Raw genomic sequence first — 19,650 nt, 5'->3', positions numbered from 1 at the left:
ACATATAATTATACATATTACATATAATTATACATATTACATATATTATCTTCTCCCCTCATCCATTTCCTATTTTTCTTTCCTTCCTTCCTTCTCTCCTTCTTTCTTTCTTTCTTTCTTTCTTTCTTTCTCTCTTTCTTTCTTTCTTTCTTTCTTTCTTTCTTTCTTTCTTTCTTTCTTTCTTTCTTCCTTTCCTTCCTTCCTTCCTTCCTTCCTTCCTTCCTTCCTTCCTTCCTTCCTTCCTTTCTTTCTTTCTTTCTTTCTTTCTTTCTTTCTTTCTTTCTTTCTTTCTTTCTTTCTTTCTTTCTTTCTTTCTCTTTCTTTCTTTTCTTTCCTTCTTTCCTTCTTCCTTCCTTTGTTTCTCCTTCCACTTATATATTATAATCATTGTGTATATTATTTTCCTCATTTTTTATTGTGTATCAGTTCATATAAATCTTTCCATGCTTCTTGTACAAATATTCACAGACTTCTCCTTCTCACCTCCCCAAATTTCTTGCAGTGGAAGAATTCTCACTTCAACATTTTGTTGACTTTGCCCCTTGAGAATTCAATTTGATGTGTCATTTTAAATTTGTTTGGGGAGGGGAGCGTTGAAGCGTTCATCTGGAATGCTCCCTCCACTGTACTTCACCTTTTTAACATTACTCATATACACTCCCTTATCTCTTCTGACACTGTCACTACTCTGAGGTAGACCTTAGGCACTTCATGCCTGGAAAATGGCATCCAGATTGCTGTTGGTACATGCATGCCTCAACCCTTTCCCCACTCCAATCCATCCTCCATGCAGCCACTAAAGTGATTTTCCTAAAATGCTGGTGTGATCAAGTCAGACACACACACACACACACACACACACACAACACTCCAAAAAAGGGGCTTCCTATGGCCTCTGAATCAAATACTTAGGATATTGTTTGGCATTCTAGCCCCTTCTTGCCTTTCCAGTCTCCTTACAGCTTATTCTCTAACACATACTCTTTGATCCAGTGGTACTGGGTTCCTGGCTTTTGCACAAAGATAAGTCTCCATCACTTAGCTCCAGGCATTTTCTCTGCCTGTCCCACATTGCTGAAATGCTCTCCTTCCTCATCAAAACTTAGGGGTTTGTTATTTGCTTCCTTTAGTCTGTAGGTAAAATCCTATCATCCAGGGAAGTTTTTCCAAACTTTTCTTAATTCTAGTGCCTACCCTCTTGCAATTATTTCTTATTTAGCCTATATATAGCTGGGGGATGTGTGTGTGTGTGTGTGTGTGTGTGTGTGTGTGAAAGCTCTTCTGGGAAAGGCAGGGACTGTCTTTTATCTCTTTTTGTATCTTTAGCACTTAGCACAGTGCCTAGAACATGGTAGGTGCTGAAGAAATGTTTATTGACTGATGGACTAAGTGTATAGACAGGAATGAATAGTGAGAACACTGGAAATGTAGAAAGGGGTTAGGTAATGATTGACTTTAAACATCAAACAGAGCATTTTATATTTGATACTGTGATCAATATTAAATGACTGGGCTTTCTTTTAGACATGATTATATTTATGATTAAGAATATCTATTGGCAGCTGAGTTTGGCAACATGTATTGAAGGTGGGAAAGAGATAAGTCAAGGAGACCAATGAGTGGAATACAGCATGATGACAGACACGAGCTAACAAAGGCTTGAGTGGTAGCTGTGGGTGTAGAGGATATGTGCATAATAGTTATCATGAAGGTAGAAACAATCTAACTCAGCTAGAAATTGGCTACTGGGGATAAGTAGGAGACGATGACACCAACAATGCAAGCCTGGGTTACTGAAATCTATCCCCAGACCTTCTTCATTGGTCCTTGGACCTCAGGTTAAGAATTCCTCATGTGGAGAATAGAAGAGGCCTTGGAATATAATTTGTGGGCACCCATGATTGATAGGGATGGCCTGGATGAAGATCCAGCAAAGGAAACTGAGGAGTCAGGCAGGTGGGAGAAGGAGAGCCAGCATAATAGAGTGGACACAGCAGGTCTTGGAGTGATGAGAGACCAGGATTTATGTCCTGTCTATCTGATCCTGGGCAAGTCACTTAACCCCTTAGCAGCTCAATCAATGGGGTCTAAAACTATAAGATACAGACCAGACGTCAATATTTAGGAACATTTTTTTAGCTTTTTATTGCTCTCCAACTTTTTAAAGAGTTAACATTTCATTCTCATCTTTCATCAGGTGACTTTGAATATTTAAATCATGGATCTTTTGGAACTTGTAGTGTCTGATGTAACATTCAGGATTATTTATACTGGGGAGGAGAGGCATGTTGCGATTCAGTTTTCTTAGCAATTCTGTGATATGTCATTTTCTGATTATAATAAGGACCTTTCAAAAGGGGTGTGGGAGTTGGGAAATCGAACATTAGGCAGGTTAGATTTTGAAAAAGTATCTTCAGTTTCCAAACAGTAACTAGTCTATTCCTGGACATCACTTGGAGATAGTTACAGCTGTAGAGAGAGATTGCTTCCTGGGACTATTGGGAGACAAGACGTAGGAATGACTGTAAAGTGATAACAGTCTTTGCTTTTAGAACCTACTGACTGTAGTATCTTAAATGAGATAGTTACTAATAGAGCAGATATGCTGCAGTTTATGTGAGTCAGATGGGGCTTTGTCCCAGGGCCCCAACACTGCAATGGTCAGGAGAACATTTGCATTCTCTCAGCTAGTGGAAACAATGGATCTTGGAGCCTAGTTCACAAGAATAAAAGGCTAACTGGCCATCCAGCAGCTGGTGTCTTCCTCCTCCCTGTCCCTTGAAAACATGCCTCCATCCCCTTTCAGATTCTTTCTGGGTTGGTCTTGATCTCTTACATACCCTCAGTGGTTTCCTTAGCAGTTTTCCAGGGTCTCATTACAGTACAATGTCCTGATCAACTCAAAGTGCCTTTGCATCACTTGATGTTTCTGTCCCTGACGTAGAATTGCTCATTATGGTTCTGACAATTTCTATGAGATACCTAGCACAGCTAAAAGATTAATTGTTCTCACTACCGCTCCCACTCATCCCCCACCTCACTGGCCATGAAACTCTAAACTAGTCCAATATTATCTTTCAAGTGATCTCCTCCATGATGTGGCCAGACAGGGAGAAGGAAGAGAACTGGAAGGGAGGTCCAGGGTCAGGAAAATCCTCGGAGGAGAATGAGTGACCCAGAAGAAGAGTGTGGTCAGTAATATCGAAGGTTTCAGAGAATTCAGAACATGAAGACAGAGAAAAGACAACAGAAATTTACAATTCAAGGACACTTTAATCTGAGAGAGAGCAGTTTGTTTTGGGTAATGAAAGCGGAAGCTAGATTATGGGGGAGGGGATAAAGTACGGGGTGAGAAAGTAGAGACCAATGAATAGAGCGTTTTTCTCAGAGACTGACCATGAAAGGGAGACAGACAGAGAGACAGAGACAGACAGAGAGAGACAGACAGAGAGACAGAGACATTGAGAAAGAGACAGAGACAGACAGACAGAGAGACAGAGAGACAGAGACAGAGAGAGAGACACACACACACAGACAGAGAGACAGAGACAGAGAAAGGCAATATAATCAAATAATAGGGCTTGAAAAAGAGTATGTAGGGGAATTCCCAGGTGTATTTCCTGAAGCCATGTGTGATTCAGTCCCCTCATACCTTCAAGATGAAAAGCCAGTAAAGAAGGACTCAGATGTTGCAGCAAACTGGCTGGCTCTCCTTCTCCCACTGCCAGAAGTTGCAGCAAACCCTCCTGCTCCGCTGAGTCAGAAGAGCTGTTTACTCAGAAGGTATTCAGAAAGACATGTTGTGTCATTTTGAAGGTTGCGGGATGCTGAGTTACACAGAGACAATACTGAACAGCCAGGGAATCTCTGGGAATTGGATGGGTTTTTTAAATTTTGTTTTAAGAATGAGGAAAGTGTACATATGATTGTAAGTTGGAGAAAAGGAAACAGTTGAAATGGAGAGACTGAAAATTAGGAAAAGTCAGGAGAGGATAGAAAGCACAAGCTCTCAGAGGAGTAAGGAAGTGAAGTGATTAAGGGCCAAGTAGAGGGGCTGATAGTCATAAGGAGAAATTCTACCACCACCCTCTACTATTCTACTATACTGGAACAAAAGAAAGTGTGTGTGTGTGTGTGTGTGTGTGTGTGTGTGTGTGTGTGTGTGTGTGTGTGTGTGTGTGTGTGAGACAGAGACAGAGAGAGAGAGAGAGAGAGGGAGGGAGAGGTGATGTAGAATATAGAATTATAGAACAAATTACCAATAGACATTCTCAATTTTTTCAGTGAAAGACTGAGTTCAGTTTTATGGTGAAAAGGAGGGGGATGTGAGAGGCCAAAGCATAAGATAAATCTTAGAAAAGATGCTGAATGGAGAGAAGCAGTGAGTCAGAAAAGAATTCTGTATCCAGTACCAGTTACTATCATAACAGAGAAGGCAACTGGTAGGAGTACTTACTTCTTGAAATTAGGTAAGGAATGCATGTCTCCATTGGGCAAGGGAATAAGGGATTTTGACGTGAGGGGTTATTTAAGGTGGAACTGGTGCACCTTTAAATTAAGATTTTGAAAGGAACAACATGAGTCAGGAGATGGAGTGAGCACCTTGGAAAAGTGAATGAAGAAGGTGTGAACCTCAGGAAGAAATGGCAGAGTGTTACAGGGGATAAAATGATGGACATGGAGTTTGAAAAACATGGGTCTGAATTCTGCTTGGAACACTTCAGAGCTGTGTGGCCAAAGTCAAGTCCCATGATGTCTAAGAACTTTAGGCAATTCTTTCAGGTTTAGCTGCTGTTTTATAGTTGAGTTCGGACCTGCTCTGGGATTTTGCCAAAAAATCATCGATCCTTGACAGATTGATATATTGTGTTGTGTTGTAGTATGGAGGTGATTTTGGGTGGGTAGAACTTAAAAATAGAAGATTTTACAGAACCAGAAACTTATGGCTCCATCAATGGACAATGGTGACCATCCTAGCCAAGAGCAGAGAAATCCAACACTAGTGTGGCTGGTACCAAGGGATGGCTCTCCTTTGAATACAACCTTTAAAAATGGTCCACCAAAGCATGGATGGATGGATTGACTATCTCTGTTGATCAAAGTATCATAGATGGAGAATCAGTAGGAAAATTTGTGTTCATGTAGTCAAACCCATACATTGTGGAGATGAAGAATATTATGTGAGAATAAATAGTGAAGTGACTTGTAAAAAGTCACACAAATCATTAGCATTAGAGGCAGGAATGGTCCCTGGTCCTCTGTCCTCAATGTCAGGGCTCCTTCAGTATTATCATGTTGCTTCTGATGCCATAAATCCTCAATGTATGGAAGGGCAGGCACAATTTGAATATCAGAAATGAACAGCAATATAGCCTTGTTTCTTATACCCCAAATTCACAAATGAGAGCTACACAATATGAAATAAACCCATCAGTGAGGATATTTGAAAATTGCTAATTAATATGGGATTTGGGTGGAAGATATTTTAGACATCTTCCTCCAAGTCCTAAAATTAGGATTAAGGGTGTGAATTAGAGTGTGGCTTGAGACATTGGTAAGAGGGTTGCCCATGAGCTTCTGTAAGGTAACCCTTATTACAAAAGGACAAACAAGGGACTCTGCTAACTTGTCTTGGCTCTGAAAATTAAGAATCATTTTAATCATTATGTGGAAAATGTTTTCCCTCAAGAGCATTCCTGTAAAAAACATCAGAATACTGAGTCCAGAAGATGAAACCAGCTGGCTAATTTACCAAGTCAATTTTGTCTTCTTCCTTAGTGAGGAACAAAGCACATTTGCTGATATTCTGGAGCAGTGATGAGTCCACCACCACTATTCTTGATGAGAATTTCTTTTGGATCTCCAACGGGTTTGAGGGTGAAGTTCTGTAGAATGGTGGTAAAGAACAAAAACAACTCCATCTTTGCCAGGCCCTCTCCAAGACAAGACCGTTTTCCTGGAGAGAAAGAAAATTTTGTTTAGAAATTTTCATGGAATATTACAGTGTCAACCAAAGTTAAATAGACTATTGGACCAGGAAAATATGGGAAAAGGACTAGAAAAAGAAGGGTGTAGAGAGGCAGAAATGGTGAGAAATACCATTGTGAGTTATATTTCAGTCATTGATGGTCACTAGGGGCAAGTAAGAATTCCCTCTTCATACCATTCTTCCTATGGTGAGCACTTGTGTGTTAGATCTTGCAATGGAGTCAGACTTCCACTAAAATGAGGGGACAGAAGAGCCAGCCATGAGGCCCAGTTTATCTACTGAAATGTCTAAGAAGAAGGCAGACCATGGAAACACTAGAAAAGATAGTGGGTCACATGCCAAAGTGGTGTGCAGTGTCTTTCAAAGAGCTACCATGAGTAGGCTCAGCTAGAGAAGGGTGGGAGGGGGAAAAGGATTTTTCTTCTAGAATGAAAGTAGTGATGGGAAGGTTTTATTTTTACCAATTGAAAAAGGGATGAAGTGGTCATTTTTCTTGAATTTCCCACTCTTATCCAGGAAGTGCTGAGGGTCAAACTGGTCAGGGTTGGAAAATTCCTTGCTGTCATTCAAGACTGGGGAGAGCAAGGGGAATATTGTTGTGCCCTAGAAGGAAGAAATACCAGGTAAAAGTCAGTTATCATCATGAATATCCTTTGTATGCCAGTCCCAAGAATCTTCAGTGACTCCCTATTGACTCTAGTACAAAATGCACACTCCTTTATGTATAGTACAGACTGGGATGTCAAGTCATAGAGAATCTACATAGACTTCAGTCTAGCTTTCCTGGATGATCTCCCCATTACTTTACCCCTCATACCCTCCTTATGTTTGCAGCTAAACTGGTCCAACTAGTATTCCCCATCAACAAGGCTCAATCTCTGATCTTTAAGACTTTGTAATGGCTGTGTTTCACACCTGAAGGCACTCCTTGTTCATTTCAACCTTTTAGAATTCCTAGTTTTCTTCAGGGATTGGCTTGGGTACCCCCTCCTACAGTAAACTTTGGCTAAGGCCCTGATTTTTTTATGCTCTCTCTCCCCTCAGTTCTTTGATTTACACTTCATGTCTACACCTGCTGCCTGTGTGACTCTGGGGAAGGTATGTGAATTGTCAGTGACCCAGGCTAGGCTTAAAGCCTCAAGGAGCTTTCTCCTGAGGCAGGTTCTTCAACAGGAAGCTTCTCTGTTAACTAAATCACATCTTGGATCTGAAGGAAAGAAATAATATTTTGGGGGGACTTTTCTGGTTCCAAATTGCACTCCCTCCAAGAGAAGCCAAAGTCCTCAATGGTTAAATACCTTACTATTCCTGTCTTTGGTCAACAGTACATGGCCCAGGAATTTTCACATAGTAGATTTTTGCTGAAGCATTTATTATTTGAATTGCACAATGTACTCAATGGGGTATATTAAATGTGAAATTAGTGGAATTTTCCCTTGTTTCTTTGAGGGAGAATAGTTTTGTTCAGCCATTGCTTGGACACTTCAATCTAATTCAATTTAATTCAATCAATGCTTATTTAGTAACGCCTGCCTGGAAAGAGGCTAAAGACTTATGTTCTATCTCAGCTCCAACATTTTTAAATGACCTTGGTCAAGTCATTAGACCTGGGACACAGTGCCTCCTTCTGTTCAATGGAACAGAAAATGGTATCTAAGCAATCCACTTCACTGTCTAGTCAAAGATAATAACATAATAAAAATTTTCCAATGAGCAATCACATTCTATTATTTTCGTTGCACCCTTTGTTCCTCAAATTATTGCTGTAGTGAATGAGAAGCAAGGCAAACCAAGTATACGCATTCTTCTCATTCTTCATTCAGCTACCTATATGAAGCAAAAGCTTGTCTTAAGAAAAAAATTCCTATGAGATTATGACAATGGGATTCGACTTTCTTATGTCTAAAATGAAATCATTGGACCAAATGATATATAAGAGCTCTTCCAGCATTAGAACCCATGGCACCATGGCCTCTGACCTTTGGGAGGACATATTGTTGGAACTGGGTGTCCCGAACCACTGCATGGGGCACATTGAGAGGTACGAGGTCAATGAATCGTTGTATTTCATGCACCACAGCATCCATATAGGGCATATCTTGTCTGTCCATTATGGAAGGAACTCGATTATGTCCAATCACACGATCAATTTCCTCATGTATTTTTCCTACAGGTAAAAAAATACACGAACAAGTATTGAGATTGCCTGTCTCCTGGGAATGTCCAACAGAGCCTATGTGAAGTTTCTGCCTGATGATATGACCTAGGATGATTTTCAGATGGGGGAAGTGTCTTCCTTCCACTCAGTCAAGGAGGCAAAGGTTTTTGCAGCAGTAATAGGATAATTTTCTGTGGCTTAGTGGATAGGCATCAGGAAGAAATGTATTTAAATTCTTCTTTAGACACTGTGTAAATTCTGGCAAGGCATTATCTATTTGATCTTCATTTTCCTCATCTGAAAAATGAAGATCACAAATTATCTGTCTACTAAGGTTCCCTACAGCTCTGAGTATAGTATTGTATGGTTTCTAAAATGGAAATAATAACTTTCCCTTCCTTATATGGCATCAAATGAAATTATACATGTCAAGTGATTTGAAAATCTTTTATATTGATGCCACCCATTATATTCAAAGAAAGTAGATGTCTTCATTTGAAATTGATAGTGATGGTTTGTAAAATGGAAATAGAAATATGTTGGTTTAAACCATTCACCAGGTCTGTAGGCATAGAATCTCAGCCTTAGGGAATACCATGTTTTCATCAATAGTTGAACAGAAATCCTGTTTCTTTTTCTTCCTTTTTTAAAGCAATTGGGGTTAAGTAACTTGCTCAAGGTTACACGGCCAGGTGTTTCTGGATGGGTGCTAAGTATCTAAGCCCGGATTCGATCCCCCAGGTCATCCCGACACTGGGGTCGGTGCTCTTACTCACTGTGCTACCTGGCCGCCCCAGAAATCCTATTTCTAATGGAACAAAGGATCATCTAGTCTTTGCTTGAGTACCTCCAGTAAGAACTCATGACCTCCAGGGCAACTGCATGTGCTTTGGGAGAACTTTAAGACTGGCAAGTCTTTCCTTATATGAAACTTCCATTTGCCAATTTCAACTTCTCTCCATGGTTCCTAGTTCTGCCTCTTTGGACCCAGAAGAACCAGCTCTGGAAAAATGTAAGCCATTTCAGGAATGGTGGGGGGAGGGGAGGATTCATCTGAGTGTTTGCATCCTAAGCATAGAACTGAGGGTGCATAGTAGGAGCTTTATACAACTTTGCTAAAATAAAGTGAAAACCTCATGATAGACCTTCATATACTTAATTATCAAGTCTTGTTCCAGTGTCCTATTTTCTTAAATACTCTACTGTGTGACCTTTTGCTGATCTGTGTAGGAGTCATGCAAATCCAAAAAGTGGGAAAGTGGGGTCAGCTCCTGAGCAAGATAGAGCTGGGAAAGCGAGCCTATTCTGTAACATGGCAGTTCTTGTACCTTACCTTGGACCTCAGGATGTTTCAGAATGAGCAGCAGGCCATATCTCAGAGTGCGGCTGGTTGTTTCTGTTCCTGCACCAAATAAGTTGAATCCAGTTATTATTAGATTCTCCAAGTCAAACTCTGACTGGGGATTATCTTTTTCCTAAAAGACAGGTAGAAAATAAATGAAGTAATGAGAGACAGCAGGGAAAGCCATTAATAAACATATGAAGTACAAAAAGTTTGTCCTAGGATCTCTCCCCCACCTTCATTTGCCTACTCTGAGAGACAAGAACCATGGGCTTAACCTTCCCAGGCACCCTTCTCCTCAAACAAGATGGCATAGTGGGTAGAGCACTGTACTTTGAATCAGGAATATCTGGATTGAAATTTAGCCTTAGCTAAGAGATGTGTTTGTGTCCATGGGAAAGTCACTTAATTCCTCAAGGTTACAGTTTCTTCATACAACAGGAGGGAGTTGAATTCATTGCAGGTCTCTTTTTGCTATCAGTGATATGCATAGCATGGAGAGGACCTGATCAAATAATTCACTTCAAACTTTAACAACCTGATAAGTGGCCCTTTATACTGATATTTTCACCACAAAATAGGACAACATCTTTGTAAACCAACAACAATAAGAAGGAATTTCAGATTATATGAATGGGGAATTGAGATAATTTTTTTGCAGTGGACAATGCAGAATTTCAAATTCTGTAGGAAAAATGAACTTCATCTACCCAAGTGTGAATGGTCAGACATTTTCTTTTCAAAATCTCCCCCAGGTGGTCATCCTGTCTCAGCTTGAAGACTTCCACAGATGGGAAACTTGATACTTAAAAAAGAATTTCTTGAACATTATCCCCCTCATGTGGAAATGAAATGTGTCTCTGTAATTTGAAACCCCTGCTATGCATTCTATCTTCTGGAAGTGAGGAAACAAAAGCATTCTAATGCATTTGTTTGGCAGTCATTAAAGTTAGGTCAATGCTGAGGTCCCTTCCAACTCATGAGTTGTGTGAAATTCTATGAAACACACAAGTTCATAGGTTTTAGAGCTTGGAAGAAACTCAGAGATTACTTGGTCTAACATACTCACTTTACAGAAAGGGAAATTGTGACCTTGAGAGGTGAAACATTTTTTTTTCAAGACTAAAGAGGGAAAAATGGAAAAGGGTAGATGGTGGAACCATTTTACCTGGAACAAAAATGAATTTGTCTATGAATTATTTTTAGAAAAGACTCAGATGAGGTTTGGGTAGAAGTTCATTTTCTGCTCAAATAATTTGGGAAACTCATAGAGAGAGAAAATGAGCAAATAATCTAGACAGGATATAAAATAATAAAAATAGACTTTATAATTAAGAACAGCTACTCAGGTATCTCTGATAAATGAGAAAATAATAAATTAAGTATCATAGGACTCTGAGAAATAAAGGAACAATACCCTAGAGGCAGCCAGGTGGCACAACAGATGTGGTGCTGGACTTGGGGGCAGGGAGATCTGAGATCAAATCCAGCTGCAAAACTTTCCAGCTTTATGAACCTGAGCCAGTCATTTCATTTCTGTTGGCATCCATTTCATTATCTCTAAAATGGGGGTAATGATAGCATCTACATACTGGTGTTTTTGTGATGAACAAATGAGATAATATTGATAAAGTGCTTTGACATTTTTGAAGCATGTTATAAATAGTATAGCTAGGATTGCTAAAGTATTTCACAAAGAGAAAAGACTCAAAAGAATAAATAAGAATGAAAAGTGGGCTAAAATAACAGGTCTCAAAAATGAAACAGTGGATAGACAATTTGGAACATATGATGAATAACATACCTAAAGCTGTGTAGATTTTTCTAAGGTGAGACTAGCTGATTTGGTAGAAGAATATAGAGAAATTTTGACATGAGATGTAGAGACAAGAATATTGGAAAGCATTGACTCTCTACAAAATAAAATGATCTTGAAGATAGGATGTGAAGTAATTTAACGATTTCATATATCTTGGAGATATAGAATTAATTTTAAATCCTGAATATAACTCTTCAATAATGAAAAATGCACAATTAAAAAAAACCTGAAGACAAAATATTTATTGATAGAATTTAGAAGTTATCCAACAGAATGAAGCATCAAGTTTAACACTTCAGAAATGTAGGCATCAAACATTATATCTTCCACCCCAAAATATTTGGGGCAATGAGAACAGAGCCCTTCACATATGAAGGAAACTAAATTTGAATAGGTCAGGGCTACTACTCCTCTCTGAGAAATCAAGGAAGACACTAGAAAACAGCAATATTAAAATAAAAGGTGCTGGCATTATAGACCAAATAACTCATTCTGCAAATATGACCTTAATCACATATGTAATAAGATTGACTTACAATCATCAACATTGTGAAATTGAACAATTTTAAAATATTAATGAACTCATATGAATTCAATTGTCAATCATCAGAACATGAGACCAGTGATGAAGAATCCTAACTGCGTTCTAAGACAGAGTTGATGAAATAGTTTGCAGAACAAGACACATATGTTTGGACATGGCCAACATGGAAATTTATTTTTCTTAGTTATGCTCATGTTCTAGCAAGGGACTTGTTTATCTTTCCTTCACTGGGTGAGAAGAAATAAATATTAGATCACAGAAGATGGACATACAGAAAAAAGGGTGGATATCAGGCATGTCCTAATAAAAATCTCAAAATGAATCAGGTAGATGACTTGGAAAAGTTCAAACCAGATAAGCATAAGGTAAATAAATCAATGAGAAAATATGAAGCAATGTAATCAATACTTTTATGCTTTGTGTAAATTAAACACTATTAAAAAAATCTTCCATTGGCTCAGGGCCACTGAAATAAAGGCAAAAATATAGAGAGGTAAAAGAAACAAAGTGGCAATATTTCTAGGGAGGGGATTAAAGTAGTCTTGGAATCAACCTGGAAGAAAGTTTCTAGTGAACATTTCAATGATCTATGTTTATTGCTTTGCTGTTTAACATTTTTATCAGTATATTAAATCACTCAATCAACAAATAGGTAAGAAATATTTCTTATGTGCCAGGAAGCGTGCTACATAGTGTGGAAATAAAGGTAAAGAATAAACAGTCTCTGCCCTCTAGGTGTTTACGTTCTGCTAAAGGAATACAGCACATTCAAAGAGAAGTCCACCTAGGATTGCTACAAAACAAATACACAGAGAATTTTGGGTGGGACATGAACAGCAGGAAGAATAAGAAAAGGCTGCTTGAAGGAGGTAGCAGCTACATGTAGAAGGATATTAAAGCTGGTAAGATTTGAGGAAAGTGAATGAGAGCATGCAGGCATGAGAATCAGACTGTATAAAGACAAAGAGGCAAAAGAAAGGATATTCTTTATAGGTAACAATGAGGAGGCTGGTTTGGCTGAAACAAAGCGGGTGTGAGGGGATTAATGCATAAGGAGCCTAGAAAAAGAGGCTCAAGTCAGATTGTGAAGGTCATTAAAAGTTAAACAGATGAAATTATGTTGTGTCTCAGGAACCCTGAAGCCTGTTGATCATGGGAATGACCCAGTGAGTCTTGCATGTTCTGTAGCTTTGCAGATTTGTGAAGACTGCATTCAAAGTCTGGATAGGAGAGAATTGTCACTGTCCTGGTGAGGGGTGATGTTGAATTGAACTAGCGTGGTTGTGGTGTTAATACAAAAACAAAAGTTAGGGATTACTTCCATGATGGGGTTTGGGATGGAGGGGAAGAAGACATTTACTTTCTAATCTTCCCTCATACACCCTCCTAGCCCATTAACAAGAGTTATTCAGACAAGTCAGCTCCAACAGGAAAGAGTCAACTCTCCCCAAATGAATGTTTCTTGTACAGAAAGTTTAATCCATTGGCTTAGACGGTGAAGAGATGAAGGAAATCAGCATTTATCAAACATCTATTATGTGCCAGGCCCTGTGCTGAGCACGTCACAAATGTTATCTCATTTTGTCTTTACAATGACCCTATGAGGGAGATGTTATCATTATCTCCATTTTAAAATAGAAGAAATAGAGGCAGACAAAATTTAAGTGCCTTGCCCAAGGTGGTACGTTTATAAAGAGTCTGAGTTCATGGGGCGGCTAGGTGGCTCAGTGAATAGAGCACGGGCCCTGGAGTGATAAGGCTTCAGACACTTAACACAAAAAAACCTAGCCATGTGACCTTGGGCAAGTCACTTAACCCCAATTGCCCTGCCTTCCCTCCTAAAAGCAAAAAAAAAAAAGTATCTGAGTTCAGATCAGAACAACATGCTTTTCAATTTCAGGCTAAGTACTCTATACCTTCCACAACCTAACTTCTTCTAATCAGTCTGAGTGGGACTATGCAGGATTGGAAAACAGTTATGGATTAATTTCAATGTTGGATGGGTGTCCTGATGGCAACTCTGAGTAAATGTTCATTGTCAAGGAACAGTATGGGATGCTATGAGTGCTTTAATTGTTTTCTGAATTGGATTGTGTGTTTCTGGGAGGCTTTTGAATTTTTTATCATTTTAGTATGGAGGGGAATAAAGGCTGCCCTCTTCCTGAAATTAATTAATTTTGAATGCTTTTATGGAAGCTAGTTATAACCAGCATTTATAATAGCTAGCATTTCTATAATGCTTCAAGTTCTGTTCTGTTCTTTTTCAGTGATTTTAATCATGTCTTATCCCTTATGATCCTAACATATGTTTTCTTGGCAAAGATACTAGAGTGACTGGCCTTTCCTTCTCCAGCAGATTCATTTTCAGGAAATCAAAGGTTAAGTAACTTACCCATTACACACATATAGGAAGTGTGTGAAGCTAGGTTTGAACTCAGGTCTTCCTGACTCTAGGACCAATGTTCAATCCAAAGAGCCATCTGTTGCTTCTGCTTCCAATTAAGAGCAAGCTTTACAAACATATCATTTTGTCCTCATACTTACCCTGGGAGATAAAGGTTTTAATCCCCATTTTATAGATGAGGAAGCTGAGGCAGACAGTGGTGCCATGATGTGCCCAGGGTTGCATAGGCAGGAAACATATGAAGTGGGCTTTGAACTCAAGTTCCTCACTCCAAGTCCTATTCTGCATCCCAATTCTCCTATGTAGATCTTCCTTTCTATGAATTAGTTGGCATCTGATCTCCCCATTAGACTGTAAATGCCCTGAGGGCAGGGGATCTCTTGTCTCTTTTATGTCTTCAGCACTTAGTAAAGTACCTGGCACATAGTAGGTACTTAGCAAATGTTTATTAATTGACTTCTATTACCATTCTCCAATACAATATCCTCCTCCAAACAGGAAAGCCCAGATCAGCAGCTCAGCACCCAACCAAGCAGAACTCTTCCCATCTCATTTCCCATATAGAGTTTGGATAAGTGACAGGGTCAGATCAAAGCCCAGTTACAAGAAAGTAAACGGCATCCTTAGGTAACATGGATGCCTTGAGGCTCTCTGAATTCCCTTCATGTGCTTTGAAGAGAATGGCCTGTAAGAATCTTTACAGTTAGCCTTGCTCAAAGAACAAGATACTTGTTCTTTGCATCCTGCATCCTACCTGCTGCATTTTGGACAGGTAGCAGTCAATGTAGTCCTGAGGATTGTTGGGGTCCAGTATCTTTTGATGTTCCTTCACTCTCTCCGAAATGAAATGTTTAATTTCCTCCACATTTCTAGTAAGACTTCTATGCTTTCCAGGGAGGTACCCTCTGAATGCTGGTAAAATATTGTAGATCTACACCCCCCAAAACCAAACAAACACATGAGAGTTTACTGTCATAAAGAGACAACTTTATAGCTCTACTTATAAACTGTTATGCTCTATTCAAAGGCACTGCATTTCTTTTTTAGGTTAGTTCATTATTTTTCTTAACAAAAAGTGTTTCCTCTGTAGTCTTCAGCACATATTGGGAAAGCACAAAAGCCTTGGAAAATATATACATAAGCAAAACAAATCCCCTCTTTAGCAATAGCCTCAAAAGTATGTCATGTTTTGTATTTTGAATCCATCACCTCTCTGTCACAAGGGCAACATGTTTCATTGTGATTCCTCTGGAATCATGGTGAGGCCTTTCATTGATCACAGTACTTGAACCTTGTATAGTGTTAGTATTTCCACTGTTTTATTTGTTACTGTACAAATTGGTTCTGGTCACTTTAGCTGGCATGCATTCATAAATTCTTCCCAAGTGTAAAGCTCTCCCTTTCATCATTTCTCAAAACATAGTAGAATCTGATAACTTTCACACACCATAATTTGTTCAGCTATCCCCTAATTGATGAGCAACCCCCTAGTTTCCATTACTTCATAGCCCCATAAATCATTTTTTTTGCATACGACTTTCAAATTGCATATTTTTTATTAAAGGTGGGGTTGCTGGACAAATAAAAGTATTGGTGGTTCAAAGGACATGATATCCTAATTGGGGAGCAATAGATCCAAGCTGATTTCTGGATGACCTGGACAATTGACAGTTCTACCAACAGTTTATCAATATGTTGCTTTTCATATAGTTCATTCAATATATTATATTTATTTTTGTTTAAATATACTGTGAAACACTTGAAAGGAAAAATCAAGACATCCACTTTTTTAAGAAAGCCATTTGGAGCAAATTTTTTACAATATTTTAAGTGCAGTAAAATGGGAAAAAATTTTTGACATCCTTTCAGGAAAGATTTGGTAATAATTATGGAAGAGGCAGAATTTCTAGCAATCATCAGCAAACATCTTTTCCTAATTGGACAGAAAAAGTTTCAGGGTTACACATAACAGAAGTAGTAAAGTGAGAAGCCATTGGCCTCATGGAAGTTCAAGTAGTAACAGTCTCATTTCTCTGACTAAAATGGGTATGGGACAGAGAAACAAACCTGGGTAGGAGATAATGCTTCTTTCTCCTCCAGAGAAAAGGACATTAGTACAATAAAGTAATTCCAAGTTTCCATGGCAGTGGTCATTAGGATTGGGAGTAGGGCAACTAATTAGAAACTTCAGAAAAGGGAAAGCTATATCCATCATGGAAGCTCAGCACTTGACATGAAAGCAAGAGGAAGATTCTCTTTAGAGCAGAAAGTGTAAAATCATCTTCTTTTTGTTTTATTTTGTTTTTTAATTAACAAAAATTGTCTCTTCCTGCCTCTTGAATTTAGAAGTTTAAAAATTCTTCAAAACAACATGTAGTCAAGCAAAACACAAATCCCACATTTTCTTTGTCCATAAATGGATGTCTCATTCTGCATATTCAGTCTATCACCTCTCAGTCAGAAAAAGAGTATCATACTTCATCATGGGTCTTCTGGAATCCATGTTGGACATTGCATTGATCAGAATCATTCAGGCTTCCAAAGTTGTTTGTCTCTACAATGTTTGTGTAATTATACAAAATGATGTCCTAGTTCTGTTAATTTCACTCTGCATCAGTTAATAGAATTCTCCCCAGACTTCTCTGAACTGCTCCCTTTCATTATATATTCTAGCAAAATAGTATAACATCAAATTAATGCAATAATTTTTCAAATATTCCCAAATTGAAGGGTATTGGCCCTTCAATTTCTAGATTTCTACTTCAATAAAAAAGCTACTATGTTTATTTTTATACAGAAGAGTCTTTTTCATTTTTCTCTGATGTCTATAAGGGCTAGAGCTAAGAGAGAAATTGCTGACTGAAAAAATTTGCAGTTTACTATCTTTTAAGGTACTGTTCCAAATGACTTTCCAGAAGGACTCCACCAACATTATATTAATGTGCCAGTCTTTTTGTAGGCCCATAAATATGTATCATTACCCTCTTTCATCTTCTTTCCCAAATTCAATTGAGGTTTGCTTTAGTTTTTACTGTTCTAGTTATAAGTGATTTGCAACAATCGTTCATATGGCTACTTGTAGCTTTGACATTTTCTTTTCTTTTTAAAAATTTTATCTAATAATTACCACCATCTATATGGTAGCAAAGCATTATCACATAAATTTTCATGAAACTTAACGAGACTGAAATTAATCAACCAATAAATTAATATTTACAGTTACCATCAGTGCACAGAATTCTTTGCCATTGCCCTTCTATATATGGAAAATGTGATCGGCTTACTCTTCTGCAGAGACAATTATCAGTGCTAAGATCAACAGTGATTTTATAGGCAAAATAGCTCAGTGAACTCTTGTACTAAAATAAATTCTATTTTCTCAAAGATCTCACCATTTACTTTGTGACTATCCTAATTTATAACCAGATTCCAAGATTAAAAAAAACAGCAATTTATCACCAATAGAACACTAAATGTAATGCTTATAGATTTATCCTTAGACTCTTTTTATTTATACATCAGCAGTTCTTCTGAGCCTTCATTTTCTTTTTCATGTCAAGTATCAAAGATTTCCACCTATTTTCTCAAATTTGCTTCTTCTTTAGCAGTTAACCAAAATAAATGAGAATGCTGAATATTCCTACACTTTAAAAGTTCTTAATATCTTATTCATTGTATTTGGGAGTTTTCAGTTTTCTCATGGAGAAAAAAATTAATTTAGTCATATCTCAACTTTATATATTGTCCACCTGCTACTTCTACAACACAATCCTGGATAATAAAATTTTGTGCATGTTGTCTTAATTTCTACTGCATGGGGAAGGAGAAATAATCAAGAAAATCTTTAACCATCATGTAGAAAAAAGTCCATTCTTTTGCCCTCATAGTTCAATTATTATGTTTTATCCACTGCTCAATCCATTTCATTATCTGATCTAAATTATTCTCTAGTTCTTCTGGTACATTGCTGGGCAACTAGTGTACTATTTCATGGTTGTAGGAAGCCATGGCTTCTTCATAAAGAATTTGGAAAATTTCACACTGAACATTGTTCTGTAGTTTCTTTATACTGTATCCCCTCCTTTCAAGTCTTGTATATAATACAGAATTATCCGTTTGAAGTACAAAAACGATATGAAACCATCATTGAGGAAAGAAGTCACAGCCACAGTAATCAACAATAACTCCCCCTTCTTTCATTTTATTTTCTAACTCATCAACTACTCTATCTTCATCCAAAATGGGACATTCATATTCTTCATCAAAGCCATCATATAACTGTCCTTCTTGTGCTAAATCGCCCACATTAACATATGTCAGTCCTGTTCTTTACCTAGTGTGGTCTTTCCAACCCCTGGTGTACACAATGAGCAGGATGTTGGGCAGCCTCATGGTCGCGGTGGCGCCGGCTCCGCCCCAGTAGCCTGCTCTCCACGAGGGAGCAGCAGGCAGAGAGGAGCTTTGGCATTTTCCTTTCAGAAATACTTGTTCAGAACTTTTCTCCATTTATCATTTGGTAAGTGGCTCTAATAAATTTGGATCAAATCCTTATAAATCTTGTCATTAATAGCTGTATCAGAGGAAATTGTTGAAAACATTTCACATCAATTAACTGTGTTTCTTGTAATTGTAGCTGCATTGATTTGGTTTTTCATAACAAATTTCAATTTTATATCTCAAAATTGCTCCTTTTATCCTTCATGATTCTCTAAGTCCATTTTTTCATGAACTCTTTCCATATTAACAGACATGAAAGGGATCTCTTCCTTTTATCTCTAAGTTTTATGTTATGTGAACTTTTATATCTGTCATGTATTAATTTAAAGGAAATCTTTGCATACAGTGTGAATTGCTGGTCTTAGATTTTTGGGTATTTTTTTTGCTAAAAGAGTCCCTAATTTTTCCATCACATTTTTGTCAAATAGTGAGTTCCTGCTCCAGGAGCTGGTAGGTTTTTTTATATTAAGCATTAGGCTACCAGGTTAGATTGTTTGTAATTAGAGTATACTTCATCTATTTCACTGACCTGTCTCTCTATTTTTAAATCAGTAACAGATCATTTTGGGATCTGGTACTGCTAGGCTCCCTTCTGCTCCTACTTTGTCATGATTTTTCTAGATGTTCTTGTCATTTTGCCCTCCAGATGAATTTTAATGTAATTTTTAGTCACCGTCAAGTTGGATTTGTATGACATTACCTAAGTAAATGAATTGAGGTGACATTGCCATTTTTATTATATTAGTTAGGTCTTCTATGATCAGTTAAGATTCCTTTAATTATTTAGGTCAGTCTTCATATCCACAAAGGGAAATTTTTAGTTGTACTCAACCAGTTCCTATATGCAAGTTGGTAGGTCTATTCCCAATTATTTTATATGTTCTAGAGAATTTTTAA

The 19,650-nt window shown here is 38.0% G+C and overlaps 1 protein-coding gene and 1 pseudogene across 1 annotated transcript; both read right to left on the bottom strand.

The window, feature by feature from the left end:
* Positions 1-5,774: 5,774 nt before the first annotated feature.
* Positions 5,775-16,368, bottom strand: LOC138148539 (cytochrome P450 2C23-like). Its single transcript, XM_069071243.1, has 6 exons — positions 16,324-16,368; positions 15,011-15,187; positions 9,481-9,622; positions 7,969-8,156; positions 6,451-6,592; positions 5,775-5,956 (listed from the first exon to the last, which is right to left on the bottom strand). Exons 1-6 carry the CDS (start codon positions 16,366-16,368, stop codon positions 5,775-5,777), a joined length of 876 nt encoding a protein of 291 aa, XP_068927344.1.
* Positions 16,369-17,797: 1,429 nt separating this feature from the next.
* Positions 17,798-18,648, bottom strand: LOC138148604 (adenylate kinase isoenzyme 6 pseudogene; annotated as a pseudogene).
* Between the last annotated feature and the right edge of the window lie 1,002 nt (positions 18,649-19,650).

The sequence above is a fragment of the Petaurus breviceps genome, unplaced genomic scaffold, assembly GCF_028583685.1.
Source record: "Petaurus breviceps papuanus isolate PSGF00001 unplaced genomic scaffold, PetGlider_PUasm1.0 90825, whole genome shotgun sequence".
In the NCBI taxonomy this organism is placed as follows: Eukaryota; Metazoa; Chordata; class Mammalia; order Diprotodontia; family Petauridae; genus Petaurus; species Petaurus breviceps.
Note: the sequence above shows the minus strand (reverse complement) of the source record. Positions and strands in the feature narration are given on the sequence as shown.